This window comes from Melanerpes formicivorus, unplaced genomic scaffold, assembly GCF_026170545.1.
Source record: "Melanerpes formicivorus ecotype bairdi unplaced genomic scaffold, bMelFor1.0.p_v2 SCAF_14, whole genome shotgun sequence".
NCBI lineage: Eukaryota > Metazoa > Chordata > Aves > Piciformes > Picidae > Melanerpes > Melanerpes formicivorus.
This window is the reverse complement of record NW_027142366.1, coordinates 11,993,966-12,014,905: the sequence shown is the minus strand read 5'-3', so window position 1 is coordinate 12,014,905 and position 20,940 is coordinate 11,993,966. Positions and strand designations below refer to the sequence as shown.

At 56.0% G+C, this 20,940-nt stretch overlaps 1 protein-coding gene across 1 annotated transcript in view; it reads right to left on the bottom strand.

The window, feature by feature from the left end:
* The window catches only part of USP31 (ubiquitin specific peptidase 31), a 35,699-nt gene extending 15,151 nt beyond the window's left edge, over positions 1 to 20,548 (bottom strand). The window contains exons 1-7 of the mRNA XM_068147057.1: positions 19,901 to 20,548; positions 5,120 to 5,257; positions 4,617 to 4,705; positions 3,305 to 3,397; positions 2,071 to 2,206; positions 982 to 1,126; positions 68 to 251 (exon numbers count right to left, since the gene is read on the bottom strand). Coding sequence (XP_068003158.1) covers positions 68 to 251; positions 982 to 1,126; positions 2,071 to 2,206; positions 3,305 to 3,397; positions 4,617 to 4,705; positions 5,120 to 5,257; positions 19,901 to 20,503 — 1,388 coding nt within the window. The 5' untranslated portion in view covers positions 20,504 to 20,548. The remainder of the gene's footprint in view (positions 1 to 67; positions 252 to 981; positions 1,127 to 2,070; positions 2,207 to 3,304; positions 3,398 to 4,616; positions 4,706 to 5,119; positions 5,258 to 19,900) is intronic.
* Between the last annotated feature and the right edge of the window lie 392 nt (positions 20,549 to 20,940).

Genomic DNA, 20,940 nt, shown 5'->3' with positions numbered 1-20,940 from the left:
ACAGTGAGAGCCAAGCCAATTAAGGAAGCAGCCAGAAGTGAGCTCTGGCTGTGTTGCTGCCAGTCACCTTTTGCTCTGCTGTCCAGTGCACGCTCTGTTACACACCAGCAGCACGATCTTGTCACTTGCTGCTGCTTTAGTGGAGGACTGTTCCAGTTTTCCAGACTTCCCTGTTCCTTGAGAGTAAGCTGCTGCTCGGGAGTGCTCAGTGCCACATTTCAAGTTATTCAGGTTATTGTTCACATGTATTCCTGAGAAATGAGGGGAGAGCAAACAGGAAGCTGTTAGTGCCCCGGTGCCCCCTTCCAGAGACCCTCCTTCAGCTGCAGAACAGGATCCAGGCCATTCTGATCCCCTGGAGGAAGGCTTCAGAGCAGCTCCTTTTCACAGTGACTGTGTCTTTACAGACAGAAGTGACAGGCAAGTGCTCAGCTAACTGAGTTCACAGCACTCACAGCTTTGTCTGCCCACAGGAAAAGCTCAAGTGACAGAAACTCCACTTGTTACTCCCAATAATAAAATCTGCCTTTGATTATCCTCCATCTACTCCAGATGCAATTATTGCCTTTCACCCAGGGGAAGATGCCAGAGGAGCTGAGGGGTTTGAGCTTTGCACAGAAGGTGTTTGTTCATTCCCCAGACTCTTTATTCATCACTGGCAATCTGATTTTAAACAACACAATTTCAGTGGCTTCATCTGGTCCCTAGCAGGTCTGTAAATTAAAGCTGACAACAGATTTCACATTCAGCCAGCCTGGCCAGAGAAAGGAAGGAGGCTGCATTGCTGCTTGATAAGCTCCCAGCTGACAACACCATTAAACCTGCTGGAATGAGTCTGGACAAAGTCAGAGCTGAAATCAATACAGCAGAATATCAGCTGCTTGGAGGGGGGGGCTTGGATTCTCAGGTAGTTCTTTTTCTCAAACCAGCCTCCTCCCCTGGTCACCTGAGGTGCAGAGCAAGCAGAGCCCAGGGCCTCACCTCTCTGGCTGAGGATGCCCTCGGGCCGGAAGATCTCGGGGGTCTCAAAGGCAAAGATGCAGTCACTCTCGTGGATGGTGTCCAGGTCATCAGAGTCACAGAAGGAGCGATGGAACCCGTCGTAGTACATCTCTGTCAGCACGATCTGCAGCCAGCACGAGCAAGCCAGAACCCCTTAAGCCACCCCTGCCTGCTCCAGATGAGCTGCCCTGTCTCTCAGCTAGGAATTTTCTGCCAAGGGAGGACAGTGAGACTCTTGAACTTGTCCAGAGAAGGGCAACGAGGCTGGGGAGAGGCCTTGAGCACAGCCCTGTGAGGAGAGGCTGAGGGAGCTGGGGTTGCTTAGCCTGGAGAAGAGGAGGCTCAGGGGAGACCTTAGTGCTGTCTACAACTACCTGAAAGGAGGTTGTAGCCAGGAGGAGGTTGGTCTCTTCTCTGTAGCAAGCAGCACCAGAACAAGAGGACACAGTCTCAGGCTGTGCCAGGGGAGGTTTAGACTTGAGGTGAGGAGAAAGTTCTTCAGAGAGTTGTTGGCCATTGGAATGTGCTGCCCAGGGAGGTGGTGGAGTCACCATCCCTGGAGGTGCTCAAAAAGGGACTGGACATGGCACCTGGTGCCATGGTTTAGTAGTCATGAGGTGTTGGGTGACAGGTTGGACTTGATGATCTTTTGAGGTCTTTTCCAACCTTATTGACTCCATGATTCCTCAAAGCATCCTGGCCTCAGCCAGGAGCGAGGAAGAGGTGAAAGGATGCCATGAAAGACACCGGGGTAAAGGCTCTGCTGGGATCCAACAGCTTTCCTGAAGCTCCTCCTGCAGAGGGATTCCCCATAGGTGTCTGTTGTGTTCCCTCATGGTCAGCAAGCATGAACCACTGTGTGGTCAGGCAGGTGGTCTGCACCCAGCACCACCAGGCTTCAAAAAGCCAAGGGGCAGGGAATAGCCTGACCCCAATTGCTACCACCTGCTTCAGCTGTTCAACCAGGGGCACTCAACTTCCCTTCTCACACACCCAACAGGGGATGAAGGCCTCCAGCCTGCCTCCTGCTGAGAGGAGGGCACATGGGTGAGGAGAGCAGCCCCTTACCTGCTCCGTGGGTATCTTGGTCTCGGAGGAGACAGCCTCCCGCAGCCTGGCCACCGTGCCCGCGATGGGCACGGCCACGCCGATGCGCATGCAGTGAGAGCACTTCCCCTGGTACACCACTGTCACGTAGAGGGGCCTGTGGAGAGCATGGGGTGCTGCTGGGGCTGGGCACGTGGGGCACTGCCCTGCAGCAGCCCAACCTGGGGGCAGCCAGGTTGCCCATGGCCACAGCACCCTCCCAGCAGTCTGGATCCACCTGACACTGGAGTCACACCGAGGTGCAGCCAGGCTGGTGTCTGCCCCCCAAAGGCTCCCCTCTCACCACACAGCCTGGTGCCACTTGCTCCCCCAAAGTAAGAAATCAGACTCTTGGTGGCAAGGCAACTGGAACTGTCTAACCAGGATCCTCTAATGCATCTTTGGACAGCCTGAGGCAGCACTTTAAAAAGCTCTGAGAGCACTGCAGGGAACAGCAGCTCCAGGTTGCCCCTCAAGACTCAGCCCTGCTTCTGGCACAGGAGAGCGGGGCAAGCCAGGGATGGAGAAAGCCCAGCCAGCATCCACTCACTGCTGGGGCAGGCACCTCTGAGCCAAAGGTGGCACAGCCACATCTAATGCATCCTTTCATTACTTTCTACCTTTGCTTCTTGAACTTGTGCAAGTTTTGTGCACCCAAACCATCAGCTGGAGGAGCTGCTTATCTAGACAAGGAGGAGTTTTCACTGTGCACCTCTGCCTTCAGTCTGAACTTTTAACCTTTTCTTTCCTTTCCCCCTCCCCTCCTCTTCATTACCAACAGCTGCCTTTCAAAAGCAGCAGAATGTGTTGCAGGGAGGCTTTTAAACTTCACTATCTGAACTTGGGAGCGATTAGTGAGGCTGTTCCAAAGCAAGCTAAAAAGTGCTTCATGCCTGCCTCCCTCTTTAATCTTAGCACTCTGTAAATCAAGGCAAAAGCAAAACATTTTGTTTACCTGAATCAAAAATTAATCCTACAGAAAGTCAAGGGGGAGGTGGGGGGGAGGGGTGTGAGGAGGGCATTCTGAAACAAGGGAAAAGCTCCAGTCTCCCATTTACCTGCAAAAGCAAAACATTAAAGCCCCATATGCTCCTATCTATCTTTTTAAACAGACTTTGCAGAGAGATTTTGCTGACTCCTCTCTTCCTGCTGCAGCAAATGAACCTACACCATGTGCAGAGGCAGCAGCCAGCCCCGAGGGCAGGCAGTTCCATACCGGGTGTGAGGCAGCGGGATCGGCAGAGAGATGCAGAGGAAAGGGTCGAAGGTGTTGCTCTGCTTCTGGCAATGAGGGCAGGTCAGAGAGGACCTAGAACAGGCATCAGACCAGGGCAGTTACACTTCTTTTCATCACTGGAACAGGTAGCCCAGGGAAGCCCCCTCCCTGAAGGTCTTCAAGGCCAGGTTGGATGAGGCCTTGAGCAAGCTGCTCTAGTGGGAGGTGTCCCTGGGGTTGGAACTGGATGAGCTTTGAGGTCCCTTCCAACTCAAACCCATCTGTGATCCTGTGAAGCCACCACACCACCACCTGCCTGCCTCCTCCTGCTCCTTTCTCCAGCAGGAGCAGCCCTGCACAGAGCTGCTGTCAGCAAGGGCTCCTGGCTTCCAGAGCCCTTTAAAGCCATCAGTCTCAAAGCTCATTACAGGGTAGGCCAGGAAAAGCCTTCACTGCAGTCACCCAGGTTGGCTTTTGGTAAACATCCCATGCAAAGCAGCAATTGCCCACAGCAGCTCCATAACAGAAGGAGCTAGGAGGGTTCTGTGTTGAGGGGAGGTGACAGGAAAGAGCTGGTGACAGCCCTGGGGGTGTGTAATCTCTTACTGGGGAGGGGAAAGAGCTCCAGAGAACACAGCTCTCAGCTCAGCATGAAGCTGCACCTTACGTCAGGGGTGAGATTCCTCCACAAGGGAAAGGGGCAAGGGGAGGGAAGAGTGTCCAGCAATTAAAACCCTTACATCAGCCCAGCTCCCAGCCATCAGAGAGCACTGGAGAGCAGGCTGCAAAGCAGGCTGGTTTCTTGTGCTAGCTCTGAAATTAGAACACTCACTTCCCAGGAAGGATGTGAGACTCCTGGGAAAACCCTGAAGGGACAGCAAAAGACTCAGCTCACAATTCCCAAGTGCCAGATAACAGAAACTCTGCCAGTTGCCCGAGATCCACCTGGGATCTGTAACTCCCCAGCAGCCTCCAGGCACCTCCAGATCCTGCCACAGGTTCCCACAGCCAGGGTAAGGCTCAGAGCACTGTGCTGTCCTGAGGCTTTGCTGCACGAGCACTGACTGGCTCTCAGGATGCTGCAGGGTGGGTGAAGCAGAGGGACACACTGGAGATTTTCACTGGATATACCCAGTCTGAAGCAGTGACACCCTCTGCTCTCCCCCTCCTCTGGAGCAAGTCCTTAGGATAGGTTTCATGGAGCAGGAATTCAGATCCAGCCATTAACTCACTGCCCCCACTCTTGGCTGTACTGGGAGCCACTGCCAGGGGAGAACGGTAGTGGGGTCACCCAATGTACAGAATATCCTACCTGTACTGGGCTTGAAAGAGCTCCTGCACAAAAGTGCTGCTGATTGGAAAGGCTGGTCCCTCCAGTAGGACATCATCCTCCAGTGGTGGCTACAAGAGAAGAACCAAACCCTAGGAGCAGCACCAGACCTTCAGGTGCACCACACCAGATGGCTCCCGGCTGAACTTGTGCCCTCCTCACCCAAGCTCACCAGAACAAGGTCACAAGGTTTTTAATGGTCAAGCCTGCTATGCTCACAGGGTGGTTGTGCAGCAAAGTGGGGTCCATGGGGCAGCCCAGCAGAGGCAGGCAGCTCCCAGCAGCTGATGAGAGTTCCACAGCTCTGGCAGAGCCACACAGGGCCAGTCACCAACAGCTGCACTGGGCAGCACTCACCAGGGCTTAGCAAAAGGGCCAGAAACAAACTACTTCAACCCAAGCTTTTGCTCCATCTGAACCCTGGGAGCTGAAAAGCCCAGAGGGAGATGCCTGTGAACAGAATTTGCCCCAGCCAGCTGCCCTACCTTGAGTGGAGGCATGCTGCTGTAGTTCACCACGTTGTTCAGGTCTTCGTGCACCCTGTCCAGAAGCCACAGCAGGAACTCCTGGGCATCGTGCTGGGCGTTCCCACGGTACTGCATGGCGTTCTTGGACACGATGTTCTGCAGAGACACACAGCCTGTGAGCCATGGGGGCCAGGCTCCAGCCCTGCCCAAGCCCCCAGAGGTGGCAGCACACCCAAACCCAGCCCTGGGTGGGCCGTGGCCTGCCCGCAGCACCCGGGGCCAGGCCTGGAGGTGCCGTCATGTGTGAGAGCCCACAGGCAAGGGGAGCTGCTGCTGTCTCACTGGGCAGGGCAGAGGGGTTACAGCAGGGGTCAGGAGAAGCAGAACCACCCCTCCCACAGAGGTGTTCATGGCACACTTGCTGCTCATCTCCTCTGAGCTCCAAGCATGCAGTACCCTCAGACAAGTCAAGAAGAGCAAGGCTAGCTCACGCCAGGCTCTCCTCCCACACTAACACAGAGCTGAGGCTGGTTTGGATCCCTCCCATCCACATGTCACAGGGTCTGAACCTGCTCAGCTCAAAATCTGCTCTGTTCAAACAGAAGAAGAAGCAGCATTTAGTGTCCTGACACCCACACAGCCTTGCCCAGCTCCCTCCTGAGGTTTCCCCCAAACCAGATGCAGGTGCTCAGTGCTAAGCTACAGCTCCCAGCACCAGGCAGCCAGAGCAAACCTCCTTTGCCTCAGGCACCCTCTGAAACACAGGGGCAGGGCAGTCACTGTGGCACTTTCTCCCCAGGGCAGCAAGTGTCCAACTTGCTCACCCTAAATAGCCCAGAAAAAGCTTGCTCAGGGTGGGCAGAGCAGCAGGCAGAGCACAGCCTGCCCTGGCACTGCAGACAGGGAGGCAGGATGGTCCCAGCCAGGCCGCTGCAGCTTCCCTTGAGGGGGAGCAAGCACAAGGAACCAGAGTGACCAACGTCAGAGTCACACAGGACAGGCTGGGTGCTGCTGCACCAAACACCAACCAAGGGAGGGCTCAGCCAAGCCACAGCTGAGAGATGGTCAACTACACTGCTTCAAATGGATGCTGAGAGCCTGGGGAACACATCTGATGCACTCCTGCCTTTCCAGAAGAGCTCTCTCACCTCAGGGCTTCGCTCAAACCTGATTTTCTTCAGGACACAGACAGGAAGGGCTTGAAGCTCCCCAGCAAGTGAAATCTGCCCTTTGCCCTGCAGCTCTTTTGCCTTTCATGATGCTGAAGTTTGCTCTGAGCCCTCCAGCCAGGTCACACATGGCCCTTTCTCAGGACATCTCCTGCTCCTCCCACACCAGGGTTTGGAAGGGCATCTCCCCCACCGACTGCCGACATCAGCAAGTGCTTCCTCTGCTCCAGCTCTCTGATCTCACTTTCACAACACCCAAATGGCTGGCCAGCACTCATCACTAGAGGATATGGCACAAGCTCTGGAGGACAGGAGCCAGGCACTGGCACCTACACTTAGCAGGAACACTCCCTGGAGCAGCATGCACTGGTGGGCTGACTCCAGCAGCCAAGCCAGGGCTGCTTCCTGAGCAGCAGACACCAGCATGTTCTGTTCCTCCAAGGAGGCACCAGGCTGCAGCCAGGAGCTGCTCATGGGGCAGGTGGGACATTCAAACACATCCCCATGCTCCCACCTTCAGCAGTCTTCACCACATTCAGTCCCAGGCTTCCCTTTGTGAGGAGCAGGCCCATAGCAGAGCTCACTGCAGCTGTGCAGCCACTCCTCAACCCCCCATGCTGCACACTCCCACCAAGAGAAGCCATCCTGCACCTACCTCCTTCAGCACACCCACAGGGGCAGAGAGCTGCTTACATGAGACCCAAACCTGCTTTGAGGAGGGTCCCCCAAAAGGGGCAGCAGCACCAACAGAGACCAGGCAGTAGGTGCAAGGGCCAGAGCCCCAGGGAAAGGCAGCAGCAGAGCAGAGCCCTGAGAGGGGCCAGACCATGGCCCCACAGCTCCTGGTGTCTCTAATCAGACTCTGCAACAGATCTGAGAAATAAGGTTGGGCTGCCTGCTTTATCTTTCCAGAAAATGGGGTCACCAGGAGGGGAGGGTGGTGAAGGAGACAGGAGAGGCCTGATAACCACACACTCTATCCTCTAATCTGTCCACCTGCCTCAAGGCAGAAAATAGGGGTCAGCAGAAATAATCTGCTCTCATTACAGATGTGCAGCCCTTCTGACAAGGCTTTGCTGCCCTTTGCCTGGCAGCCCCCAGCACACTCCACACAAAACAGGGAAGCACAGCTTTGAACAAGTCCTCATCCAGCTCTCACCTCTGCAGCCCTGGGGGTGAGCACAGCCCTGCCTGGTGCTCAGGACACAGCTGCAGGTCAGCTTACTGGGGAAAACCACAAGAAGCTCCTGTAGGGACTCAGGGATTAAGTAGAATAGAATAGACCAGAGCAGGTTGGAGGAGACCTTCAAGATCAAGTCCAACCTATCACCCAATACCATCTGATCAACTAAACCATGGCACCAAGCACCCCTAAACACCTCCAGGGATGGTGACTCCACCGCCTCCCTGGGCAGCACATTCCAATGGCCAATCACTCTTTCTATGAAGAACTTCTTCCTAACATCCAGCCTAAACCTCCCCTGGCACAGCCTGAGACTGTGTCCTCTTGTTCTGGTGCTGCTTGCCTGGGAGAAGAGACCAACCCCCTCCTGGCTACAACCTCCCTTCAGGTAGTTGTAGACAGCAAGAAGGTCACCCCTGAGCCTCCTCTTCTCCAGGCTAAGCAACCCCAGCTCCCTCAGCCTCTCCTCACAGGGCTGTGCTCCAGACCCCTCCCCAGCTTTGTTGCCCTTCTCTGGACACCTTCCAGCACCTCAACATCTTTCCTAAACTGAGGAGCCCAGAGCTGGACACAGGACTCCAGGTGTGGCCTAAGCAGTGCAGTGTCCCTGAAAGAGGAGCACCACACACCCTCCTCTGCTTCTAGTTACCACTGAGCAAGGCAAGATCCCTCAGCAGGACAGAAGTGACAAAATATGATGCAAAAAATCAACTTTAAGTCTCCTCAGAGGCCTCTTTGGCCTGGAGATACCTGAAACACCTCTTGCCCCCCACTGTGAAGGACTCCTGTGGCACCAAGCTGTGAGCACATGAAAACCCAGGGAACACCTGCAGAGCCTGGCCTGGGACCCCAACACTTAACAGGGAGCAACCTGCTCTAGTGGGAGCTGTCCCTGCCCATGGCAAAGGGTTGGAGCTAGATGATCTTTAAGGTCCCATCCAACCCAACCCATTCCATGACCTAGAACTAGGGGAAAAAACAACACTCCAAACTATCCCAACCCTCTGCAGCAAGCAGAGGAGGCTGAGGGAGCTGCTGTGGTTAGCTGAACACACCCAGAGCAAGGTGCAGGGAAGAACTGAAGACACAGAGGTGGAGAATCCCTTTGGCAATGTCATCCCTGCTCAGGAGCATTGCACACTGAAGAGCCAATTTAGCCCTTACATTGCTGTGTCAAACTCCAGGCTGAAAATCCAGCACTGAAGTGTGAAGCAGAGGATTTGGCTCAGTCTGAAGGGGTGACCTCACTCTATCTGTGCTCCAGGCCTGCCCTCCCTGCCTCCATAGTGCCATTCTTGCCTTTCACCTGCCTTGTCCAGCTGCCCATTGCCCCTGGGCCAGCCCAGCACACCAAGCTGACCTTGTCCAGCACCCCACTGAGGGCACTTTCAGACCACAAGACCAAGCTCATTCTTCTCAGCAGTGAGCTGGCCAAGAGAAAGATGTGCTGAAACCCATCCTCCCCACCAGCTCTCTGCACCAGGTGTTAAGAGGCAGCATCAGTGCACAGTGCTGAGAGCTGGCTGCTTTCTCTGCTCCAGTTTGGTTCAGTGAAGATAGCCATCAGGGTCTACCAGCCCACTAAGTCCTAGTCTAGACAGAACTGAAGATAAAAGGGTCTCCACTAGTCCTAGGAGGAAGGGAATCTGCAATTTCCAGTAAGAAGAGGGTGTGAGGGGTTAAAGACTTCAGGAACCCTTGCTAGTGTTTATCTCCTCTCTCCCAGTCTCACCAGCACAGCACTCCAGTCTAGACCCTCACTGGCTTTTACTGAGGCATGGACCAAGGAGAAGGAGCTGTCTGTGGAGACAGATCACAAGGCATTGGAAGTGCTTCAGGAAGCACTACCAAACATCAGAAGCAATTCCCTCATGGGAAGCTGCCCTGCTGCTAAACCACTCCAGCACCACCAGTGCCTTCCCAGCATTACTCACTTCCTGAGCGGCTCTGGTGCTGCTGGAACCTCTGCTTCTGCTGCTCTGAGACATCATGTCCCTCCACCCAGGGCACTGGGAGGCAGCACAGCAGCTGGAGGCAGGCAGGGTGTGAAGGAGGAGCAGCCAGCATGCAGTGCAGAGCAGTCAGTGCCACAGAGCATGGTCAGTCCCCGGTCAGAAGTCAAGATGCTGACTCAATTGCACACCCCAAGAGCAGCACCAGCAACACCTCAAGCACATTCTCCACTCAGATGTCTCAGCAACCAAATCCAGCCCCTCACACTTCCCCAGCTCCAAAGCCAGGCCTGCTGCCCAGGCTGAGGCCAGTGGCTGTAGGAACAATGGCTGGTGTCCCCCACAGCCCTCTGCTGTAACTGGGATTATGACTTCCTGGCAAGGCAGCCTGGACACTGCTGAACAGCTCCAATAGCATCTGATGGGCAGAGCCAGCAAGCAGCAGCTCATCATTAACCATCACCCACCCTGAACCTCTCAGCTTAGCCTGGAACTGCACAATCCAGGTGACACCCACAGCTCAGTCAAGGCCACAACTGCAACATAGAATCAATAAGGTTGGAAGAGACCTCAGAGATCATCAAGTCCAACCTATCACCCAACAATGACTACTAAACCATGGCACCAAGTGCCACATCCAATCCCTTTTTGAACACTTCCAGGCATGGTGACTCCACCATCTCCCTGGGCAGCACATCCCAATGGCCAGCAACTCTCTCTGGGAAGAACTTTCTCCTCACCTCCAGCCTAAACCTCCCCTGGCACAGCTGGAGACTGTGTCCTCTTGTTCTGGTGCTGCTTGCCTGGGAGAAGAGACCAACCCCCACCTGGCTACAACCTCCCTTCAGGGAGTTGTAGACAGCAAGAAGGTCTCCCCTGAGCCTCCTCTTCTCCAGGCTAAGCAACCCCAGCTCCCTCAGCCTCTCCTCACAGGGCTGTGCTCAAGGCCTCTCACCAGTCTCATTGCCCTTCTCTGGACACCTTCAAGTCTCTCAATGTCCTTCCTAAACTGAGGGGCTCAGAACTGGACACAGCACTCAAGGTGTGGCCTAACCAGTGCTGAGCACAGGGCACAATGACTTCCCTGCTCCTGCTGGCCACACTATTCCTGATCCAGGCCAGGATGCCATTGGCCTTCTTGTCCACCTCAGCACACTGCTGGCTCATGTTCAGCTGGCTGTCAATCAGTACCCCCAGGTCCCTTTCTGCCTGGCTGCTCTCTAGCCACTCTGTTCCCAGCCTGTAGCTCTGCATGGGGTTGTTGTGGCCAGAGTGCAGCACCTGGCTCTTGGGCTTGCTCAGTGACACCCCCACCTGCTCAGCCACCCAGGCTGCAGAAAGGTTACTTCACAGAGAGGCAGGCAGAAGTCAATCCCTAACCCTCAGCTTTCTCTTGGTTCATCAGGAGAAGGCAGCACCTCCTTTTGTTGGCCTTGCTGATGCTGAAGCCACTGCAGGAAAGCAGCAGTGACTGCAGCTGGCTGCAGATGCAGAGTTAAGAAGCAATTGGTTTAAGGAACACAAACCCACATTAAACCCAGCACATCCACCAACCCCCCACAGCCTCTAATCCACTGCCCCTAATCTGGCTCTGTGGTAAGTATAGGTGGTGCACCCAAACAGCCTCCATCCATCACTGGAGGGTATTAAGAACAAGTCAGGAATCGTTCTGGTGCAGCTGTTTCCAACGTGAGACACCAGGAGCAGACTCTGAAGCCCCCTCCCAGAGCCTTACAGCTGCCCAGCTCCAACCTCTTTCCTCAGCTCAGCCCCAAAGAGCTCAGCAGAAGGAATGAAGAAGGGTGGTGAGCCACTGGAACAGGTTGCCCAGAGAAGCTGTAGAAGCTCCAAGCCTGGAAGTGTTCAAAGCCAGACTGGCAGGAGGTGTCCTTGCCCAGGACTGGGGGTGCCATGATCTTTTGGCATGATCTTTAAGGTCCCTTCCAAACCCAAACCTTTTGGTGACCTTCCCTTCCCTAGGTGTGCAAGCAGTGGCACACAGCACTCTGCATGGAAGAGGCAGCAACAGAAGAGAGGGGGAACCCCCCCAGCATTTCCTGTTCACCACATCCACTTCTCTGCCCCCTAATGCAAGCAGCCTCGAACCAAACCAGTGCCCACCCAGAGCAGATTTACAGCAGGATGGTTGGCATCAGCCCAAGGAAAGCTTCATGCTCATGCAGCTATGGCTCTAACTAGATGCAATAAACAACTCCAAACAGAGCTGAACTCCTGGCCCCTCTGCTGCTGTTTTTGTTCAGATCACAAAGACAACTGAAGGGAAAATGTCAGACTGCTATTTTCCAGGGTGTCCCTGGTAGGAAGCAGCTGTGGAAAGGGTTTTGTCGGTGAAGGGATGAGGGCAGCTCATTAGGGAGCTGACAATGACACACGTGAGCAGGACAGAAAGGCTGCTCTCTGCCTGTCTCTCAGCAGCACCAAGTAAGGACTCAGCCACATTTCCTCCCACCCCCATTTTTTAAACCCCCAGAGTCCTGTGTTTGGGCAGCCTGTGCAGCAGACATCCCATGGGAGAGGTTCATGCAAATGGCTCCCTCCACCACACACAGAATCCCAGCATGGTGGGGGCTGTAAGGGGATCACCCAGTCCAACCCCCACTCTGCTCAAGCAGGGGCACCCAAAGCAGCTTGCCCAACATCACAATGGCCAGGTGGGGTTGGAATCTCTCCACAACCTCCCTAGGCAGTCTGGGCCAGGGCTCAGCATCCTCACAGCAGAGAAGTTTCCCTGCAGTCCTTCCTAGCAGTTCCTCCCTCCCCACTGAGAGTTCCTTCCTGGGGAAAGCAATACCTGTGAGCAGGGCAGTTCAGATCTTCTCTTCATCCCCAGGCTGGGGACAAAGCCAAGGCCAGCAGTGATCCTCTGCCTAGCTGAAGGTGCCAGCAGGGCCACTGCCAGCAGGGTCCATTATGCTCTCTCTGGGCAGAGCCCTGCTGCTGGCTGCTGCCAACAGACCTGCACGGCTTCCAGCACTTGGGACATGTTGGCTCAGCTGCTGCAGGCTGCACACAGCAGAGAAAAGAGCAGGCAGACCCAGGGCAATGAACCTCCCCACTCCACAGAGGCTCACTATGATGCTGGCTGCCTCCCTGGAGCAGCAGCAGCATCCAGCAACCCACCCTCGCTGACAGGAGCTGGCATTTGGTGGCAGAAAGCCTCCACAGCATCTCCCTGTGCATGGAGGTCCCCCAAGCTCAGCACCAGCCCTGGGGCTGGTTCAGATGGGGACAGAAGAGATCTCCACTGGCAAGGCTTTACTACAGTTCTCCTAAAGGCAGAAAAGAGGAGTTTTGAAGACAGCAGGTCAGAAAGCAGCCAGGCTGCTCCTCTTTTGCCCAGTGGAGGATCCCAGAGATGCCAGGCTCCAGAGGCAGCTTCCCACAGGAGAGCACGGTGCTTCCCAGGGCAGCAGTTGTGCCCAGGGCTGGCACAGAACAGCTTCCTGCACAGCCAACCCCTTGCCTGCCATGGAGGGGAAAACAAGCACAGGCATTTATTACACTTCAAGAAGGTAAACCCGAGGGGAACATGGCAGAGTGCAGTGTGTCAGGAGCAGAGGGGACTCTCTGATGCACTGAACGAGCCTGGGCAGGAGGCACCACCCCACTGACCCCTGCCTGACATCTGTCCTCAGCCAGCAGCCACTCTCACCCTGCCTGAAGCTTTAGTTAATCCTGATTAACCACCTTTCTTCAACACCTAAGGACACAGTGAAGCTTGCCAGGGCAACACGTTCCAGGCTGCTGCAGGCACACACAGCGCTCCCTCCTCCACACGGGCACCAGCGGGCAGAGCACTGGCAGCTGCCCAGCACCATGGAGCACACTGGAATGGGCAGGGGGTTGCAGATCAGCACCCTCAGCCTGTCCCATGGGGAAAGGGAGCCAGACACAGATGGCTGTTGGCTGCTGCACTCCCAAACAGGCACGTTCTTTCCCTGGCCCTTCCAGGAGCGTGGTGGCGTCTGCTGGGAGGCACTGCCAGGAGTCAGTGCTGGCTGCCAGGGCAGATCATCCTCACAAACAGCAGAAATCGATTTCCTTCTACAAAAAGACTTTGATTTCTTGCTCTGCTAGCAGAGGGATCAGTGGGACTCCAAAGAGTGAGGGAAGAAGGAGCAGGGCAGTGCCAGAAGTGTGAAGCTGTTGAGTCAAGGGGAGCCAAGAAGTGCTGGGGCAGAGGAGAAGCTGGGGAGCCCAAGGAGCTTGTGCTCCAGCCACTGACTTGTGTCCTGCTCCCTCAGGTCCAGGGTCAGAGCACAAGTCCCTGAGACAGGGATGGATCCTGACTGCTCAGACAAGCCTCCTCATGCTCTGCACTCGTGAGCAGAAGTTTGTTAAAGCAGTGCCTGCAGCAGTCACTACTCCAGACCCAGGCACAAATGGGTTTGCTGGCATCAGGAAAGGCCATTCCTGAATGCTAGCAGGCAAAGCTAGGCACAGAGCACAGACCTGACCCAGTTGCTGCAGAGCAGAGACTCCACCACCCCTTCCACAGCAGCCAGGTATGGCTCAGACTCCATGCTTCCACCACTCGTATGTGTGTGGAGGCAGCGTGGCAGCAAGGACCTCACAGCTCAGCAGATCACATTTTGGCAGCAATGTGCCATCACCCACCCAGCTCCAGAGAGGGGCCAGCCAGCCACCAGGCCCAGAGCCACAGAACTGCTCTAGGTCAGGGTCTCCTCCCCTGCCTCCTCCTCTCCCTTCCCTCCACCCACCTCCAGGACTTCTGGAGACGAGCAGGCACACCGCTTCTGCCTCTCCTCCAGTAGAACGCCCTCAGCCTCCAACCTCTGGCCCCTGCAGCTCAGCTCTCTGCTCCCCTGGCCTTCTGCTGCACTTACTCAGATCAAAGCTTTAAATATCAACCAGAAATCCCAGAGAAGCCTTTGGAGTGGACAGGTGAATCAGACCACTGCTTGAAAGCAACCAGGATCCTGGGGGGCAAGCAAACCCTTCTCAGGGGCTTCATGTGTGTGAGGAGAAGTAAAGAAACTGTAAGGAAATACAAAGGAAAACCAACCAACCAAACCCTACACAGCAAGGGCCTTGTAGCTTATTGATCATTAACATCAGAAAAAGCAAAGTCTAATGTGGGAGGACTGCCAAGGACCTTTGTGATCCCAGGGAAGAGAGAAACACTTTCCCATCGTGTCAAGAAGGGTCAGGATAACGATGCAGAAAATGCAGAAGTGGCTTTTTGTTCAAAGTGTGCCAATCCCAAAGGCCACAGCAGCTCTGAGTCTCCCCACCACAGGGCTCCCACTGCACTGAACTGGAACAGGCACCTCGAGAGCCCACCTTAGCTGGCCCAAATCCAAGCCCTGTGAGATGAACACAGGAACTGAAACTCTAGGAACCGAGAGATAAGGGAAGAGGAGGGAAGGGTCCTGCACTCTTCTTTCACAGGCCACTCTCCCACCCCTCTGTGCCAAGGGAGGACAGGCTGTTCTCCCCAGAAATATTTTAGGCAGAAGCAGTCGGCGCTGTCCAGGATCTTGCTGCTCTAGGCAGAGAGCAGGATAATTGGATGTGATGCAGGAGATCCCATTTCACAGACAACTGGCCCCGTTAGCAAAGCACCAGGGCTCAGAGAGGGGGAGAGCTGCTGGCTGCCAGCAACAGGGGCAGGACTGAGGGCTTCCAATGCCCAAACACCACCAAGCAGCCCTTGCCGAGTACGGCAGCCCCCCACCCACGGCGGGAGGGGAAGGCGCCGAGCACGTCAGTACTCTGCAGGGGTTCCTTCATAATTCAGGAGCTCCTTATCAACTCCCAGAGATGCAATCAGAAGCTGACAGATTGCTTGTCCTAAGCACAATGTTTACATCGAGGTCATTTCCAAAACACAAGCTTCTTGGAGCTGCACGAGCTGCACAGGCACTGTGCAACCTGACAGTAAACACAGGGTTGAAAGCAAATAAACAAGAGCTGGAAGCAGCACAATAATCCCTGCTCTAACAGGGATTCCTTCTGGGTCCAGATCTAATTCTGATAATCCAACTCAATCAAGTGGTTATGGCTTTGCTGTACACACTGCAGGCCCCAAAAATAAGGCAGTCTGCATCTTGTAGGGCAAAAAAAAAAGCTCTGCCACACAAAGGGTCTTGTCACACCGACATGCTTCACTGTGCAACTGGCTCAGCCACAAAGGGAACCTCCAAACAGCCTCATCATCCACAGGAGACCAGACCTCCGAGGCAAAGGGGGAGGATTTGGGTAAGCACACACAACTTTTCAAGCCCAGTTTAGTTTTAAATGAAAATCTTTCTCCCCTAAGACCCTCAGCATCACCCCTGGGCGTCACAGACCCCATTCCCCACTACAAAGGCTGCTCTGTCCTCACTGTCTGACACTCCCAGGAACTTTGCAGGCAGAATGGGACAGCTCCCTGGAAAAAAACAAGCCTAAAGCCCTGCCACTGCTTATACAATAGATGTTTGTCACCATTGTCACACCATCACAAAGGGGAAAGAGGAAGCACAAGCTGCAATATTGGCCCCTGTTATGAAAGCAGCAGCTTTGTTTAGGCAGGAAAATAAAAGCTGGCGAGCAATCGGAAGAAAAAGATTGTTAAACAAACTGCAGCTGAGCACAGGAGCCACAGGGAAGTCACCCAAGGCAGAGAGAAACACCACCAGCCATCACCCCCACCATGACATCCTGGATCACCTCCTCAGGAAAGGCTGGTGGGACTCCCTTCTCCTCCCGCTCCTGGGCTGTTACCCAAAGAACCAAACCCCTCTGCTTCCAGTCCCAGACTACCCTTCCCTGACCTTCTCCTACTGCTACAACCTTCCACACCTCCTGCTCCCCAGCCACCTCCCAGTGCTCCTGCAGCACTTGAAGCCATGGTTTAGTAGTCATGAGGTCTTGGGTGACAGGTTGGACTTGATGATCTTTGGGGTCTTTTCCAACCTTATTGATTCTATGAACACCGCTTGCTACCCCATGTTCCTCACCTCCTGCTCACTCAGCCTCCTGCACCTGCAGCAAGCAAAGCCCAGGACTCTGGGCAGCAAACACCTCCACAGCAGGAGATACACACGTTCAGCTACACTTCTGCTGCTGCCACAGAGAGCAAATGCTCCCAGAGCCTTCCTTGGTGCCCTTCCCACAGCAGATCCTCACCTCGAGGATGAGCCATTACTTTAGAGAGCACTCTGCACAGGTCTGTGCTGCAGGCTGGGAAATAAAAGTTATTGGGAGGAAAAAAAAAATAAATCATGATGGCAGAGAGAAATGTCAGGTTTCAAATGCAGAAACTGGCAGAGGTCCCTTCTTTCTGAGCAGACCTGCCCAGAGTGCTGTGCCAGCTGCTGGCTGGTGAACACCTCACCTGCCCTCGCCGTGCATTAGCTCTCTTGCAAGGCTCTCCTGGCCCTGCTGCTACAAACCCAACCATTTCACACAAACCTCAGGGTTTAATGGCATTTTTCTTGTTTTCAGCAGCAGCTCTACATGATTCATGAGCCCCTGGGAAAGGGTTATTGCTCAAAGACCAACCTAAAAAGAGAGGAAACACTACCAAGAACAAACATTGAAGCGCCTCAAAACTCACCCCTCAAAGTCCTCTGCCTACAAGGACTTGGGAGAGACAGAAGAATTTCCCCAATCCCAAAGCAGCCAGCTATAAGAGGATCTGTATTATCCCTTGTCCTAAAATATACTTAGTGCCTGCAGATGAGTGTTGAGGAGCCAGGAAGTGTCTTTGCCCAGTTGTAGTCATTATCAAAGGAGGAAAAAAAGGCAACCCCCCCCCAACACATTCAGACTTCTGAGCATGGCAGCTAAACAGCTCTGCAACTACCAAAGAAATACCACTGCCAATGGCTGGCACTGTGGGAGGGAAAGCACAGCACCACTCTCCTGAGAACACTTTTCACCCTCAAGAACCCCTAAAGCAACAAGGACTGAGGGTGTTCTGCCCTCTATGCACAGCAAGCCTGGGAAGAAGTTAGCCTTGTTGAGGGGAGAAGCAGCACTTCCCAGAATGAAAACACCGACCCTCACCTCCCCCAAATCTAAGGCTGCTGTTTGCATCATTACATTAACTGTGCAAATCTGCTGCTGCAAAACAATTAATTAAGAACACTGAGTGTAAAGCAGGTTCAAGGCTTCTTGACTGTCTTCAGAGGCCCTAATTTATGACTGAAAGTAATTGACCCCTGTGAGGAACCAGAGGGGTACTTGACATAATGACAAAGTCCTTGGGAGCAGGATGAGGGCTGCTGATGCTGTGCAGCACTGAGCAAGACTTGCTAGGGCCTGATCTCCCTTTAGCAAGATGCTTTTTACAACCCCCAGGGGACCTGGCAGGCAGAAGATTGATGGGCTCCAGCTATGTCCCCAAGGAGCAGGAAAGCTCTCTCTTACTGTCAGTGAGGCTGGCAAACAAGCAGAGCTTCACTCTAACCCCCCTCAGAACATGGCTTTTATTTAATCTACAAACCTGCTTCTTGTCCTCCCTCTGTCACTCCTATCAGCACAAACAGCACATCTCAGCCTAGAACATGGTCTGCTCTTCCTTTGGATGTTACCAGTCATGCTGGCCAAAGACAATCCTGCTTCTGCAGCCTTTTATTCCTGCTGTCACTCAGGAGAAACCCTAGGTTTTCTTTCCCTGCCAAAACACTTCCAGAGCAGCGAGGGGTCAGGATGAAGGCAAGTGCCCCATGGTGCTGCCAGGACTGGACGCACCAAAGTCACAGCAGAGCAGTTCCCTGAGTGCTCCTCCACCAACGAGCTCCTGAGAACATCCCAGGCACACATGATCCCCAGCAGCACCAGGCAGGCTGGAGAAAGGGCAGGCACCTTCACTCCAAGCCAAACAGCCAGGCTGCCCTGGGCACACCCCACCTGGACACAGCTCAAGGTGGACACCACAGCCTGGCAACATGCAGAAGCCACTGGAGGTGGTGGCAGCCATGCATCAGCCCAAATTGAGGATGCTAGAGCCTGCTGACACCTCAAAGCCTCTCCAATACTGATATGTGCCAGAGCACAGATCACACACAGCATCACCAAGGCTGGAAGAGACCTCAAAGATCATCAAGTCCAACCTGTCACCACAGACATCATGACTAGACCATGACACCAAGTGCCACATCCAATCCCCTCTTGAACCTCTCCAGGGACAGTGACTCCACCACCTCCCTGGGCAGCCTGTGGTCTCTACATACTACCACGCCCCACCTGAACAGGGAGAGGCAGCCCCAGACGGTGTGAATTATGTTCTCACTGCATTTCATGGATCTCTGCATCCTCTCTCCAACTCATCTGCCAGAAAGACTCCCCTAAAGCAAAGGCCTTTTAAGTTAGGGGTGTGGAAGCCACAACTCTCATTCTCTCACACAGCCAAAGTTTTATCTGCCAGGCGACCCCCATTACAATAAAACTTCATGAGACTCTTACTGTTTCCAGAAGCAAGGTAGGCCTAGAAGGGCTCCTAGAGCAGTTGGGTCTTATCCCATCCCAAAGCACTGCAGGATGTTCTCGAATCGCAGGTGGAACAACCATGGCCTCTGCCACAACCCTTCCTGAGGTGAACACAGTGCCCGTGGCAGGGCAGGAGATGGCAATGCCAGGCTGAACCGCAGAGCCAGGGCTCCATGGCGAGAACACCGCAGCGTTAAACACCAGTTGGGAGCAACTGGAGGTTGTACTCTCTTACTCCTTGAGTGCATTCCCTAAGCCAGCCCAAGCCCCCAAGGGAGGCTGCCAGGCAGGGCTCTCAGCAGCCTCCTCCCGTGCACGCTCGCAGCTGCTGGCTCCAGCAGCACCACCACAATTAGCTGTAACTTTTCTAACGGCAGCACCAGTGGTATGAAACAGCAAAATGAACACTTCCAGCAGCCCAGGCAGCAGAGCCACCACCAGCCCTCCCGGCTGCGGTGAGCACGGCAGCGGCACTGCCCCGCTGGCAGGTGCTTGCCCCGCTGGCAGGTGCTCGCCCCGGGGACGCGCAGGGTGACTGCCATGGCACGGGCACACGCTTGGCCAGGCCACGGGCAGCTGCACGCCTGCTTTGCCAGGTCTGCTTCTCCAGGATTCCGGGAAGCTGGAGCAGCTGTCCAGAGCTACTCTCACACTGCTGGTGAGGCTAGAGGGCTTCCACACCCTGGGAGTGCTTGGACCAGCGAGCAGGCCCCTCCGCGCCTTAGCCACCGGGACAGGCAGGTGGCCCCTGTGACACCGGGACACCGGGTTTCTGCTGGCACCGCAGGCACGGGCAGGGCTGACCGCTCGCACAGCAGCCTGCAGCACGCTGCACCGAGCCCGGCATCGAGCGCTACAGCCAGGCAAGGGGCACCCACAGGCCGTGCCGTCCCTGCGCGGTGGAGGAAAGGTGCTTAAGCATCGGTGTCAGCAGAGCGAGGCCCGGCAGGTGTGGCTGCCTCACGCTTGGCCTTCCTGCCTCGAAGGGCCGAGGCAGCCATCCCCCCCCGCCCCGGCCCGGGGCCCTGCTCACCTTGAAGTCGCGGCTGTGCTGCGGGGTGTACTCCAGCGTCCAGAGCGCCCGCACCAGCTGCGCCAGCTGCTCGGTGACCTCGCCGGGTGCGGGCGGCGGGCCGTCGGCGGCGGGGCTCGGGGCGGCGGGGGGCTGCCCGCCGCGGAACTGCTCCAGCGCCAGGAACTCGGCGAAGAGCTCGGTGTTGCTGAGGCACTGCAGGATGGCGTTCATGAAGCAGGTGTTGCCGTGGTTGCGCAGCCCCGCCACGCCGGGCACGGCCTCCGTGCAGCCGGCGGGCCGCGGCGGGGGCTCGGGGCTGCGCGGCGGGCCCGGCGGGAAGCAGCTGCCCAGGCCGCCGGCCGCCTGCGGCGGGGGCAGGCGCGGGGCGTGCGGGCCGCGGGGCTCGGGCTCGCTGCTGTAGTGCGAGAGGGTGGAGAGGGTCTTCAGCACGCGGCTCATGAACCCGCCGAGCGACCGCCCCGACGGGGTCGGGGAGGCGGTGGTGGGCGCCGGGGCCGAGCCCGCGCCACCGCCCGCCGCCCGTCCGCGGAACAGCCGCTTGCTGAAGGAGCGCTTCTCCTTGGCGCTGCCGGCCGGCCCAGAGCCGCTCACCCGCGACATGGCTGCGCGGCGCAGCGCTCATCCCCGCCCGGCCGCTCAGCCCGCCGGCCGCCGCATCGCCGCCCGCCCGCCCGCCGGGCCGCAGCCGCCGGGGCTTGCCGGGTCTCGCTGCCTCACGGCGCCGCCATGCAGCAGGCGGGGCGGGGCGCGCCCTCACGTGACCGTGCCGCCATCTTATCGTCGGGCAGACGCCGCCGCAGAGTCGCCATTTTTTATGCTGGCACGGCGGCGGGGCGTGGAGCCCGGGCGGAGTCCCGCCCCCGTCTCGTCCTCCCCGCTCTCCTCTTGGTCGCTTTCCGTCTCAGTCCCGACTTCGTCCCCTGTGGCCAAACGGCGCCGGGTAGTGAGCTGGCCCCGCGCCGTGCCACCCCCGCCGACACCGCGGAGCTCCCCGCTTTCTGTGGCTCGCAGTGCCCCGGCCGGGGATGCCCGACAGG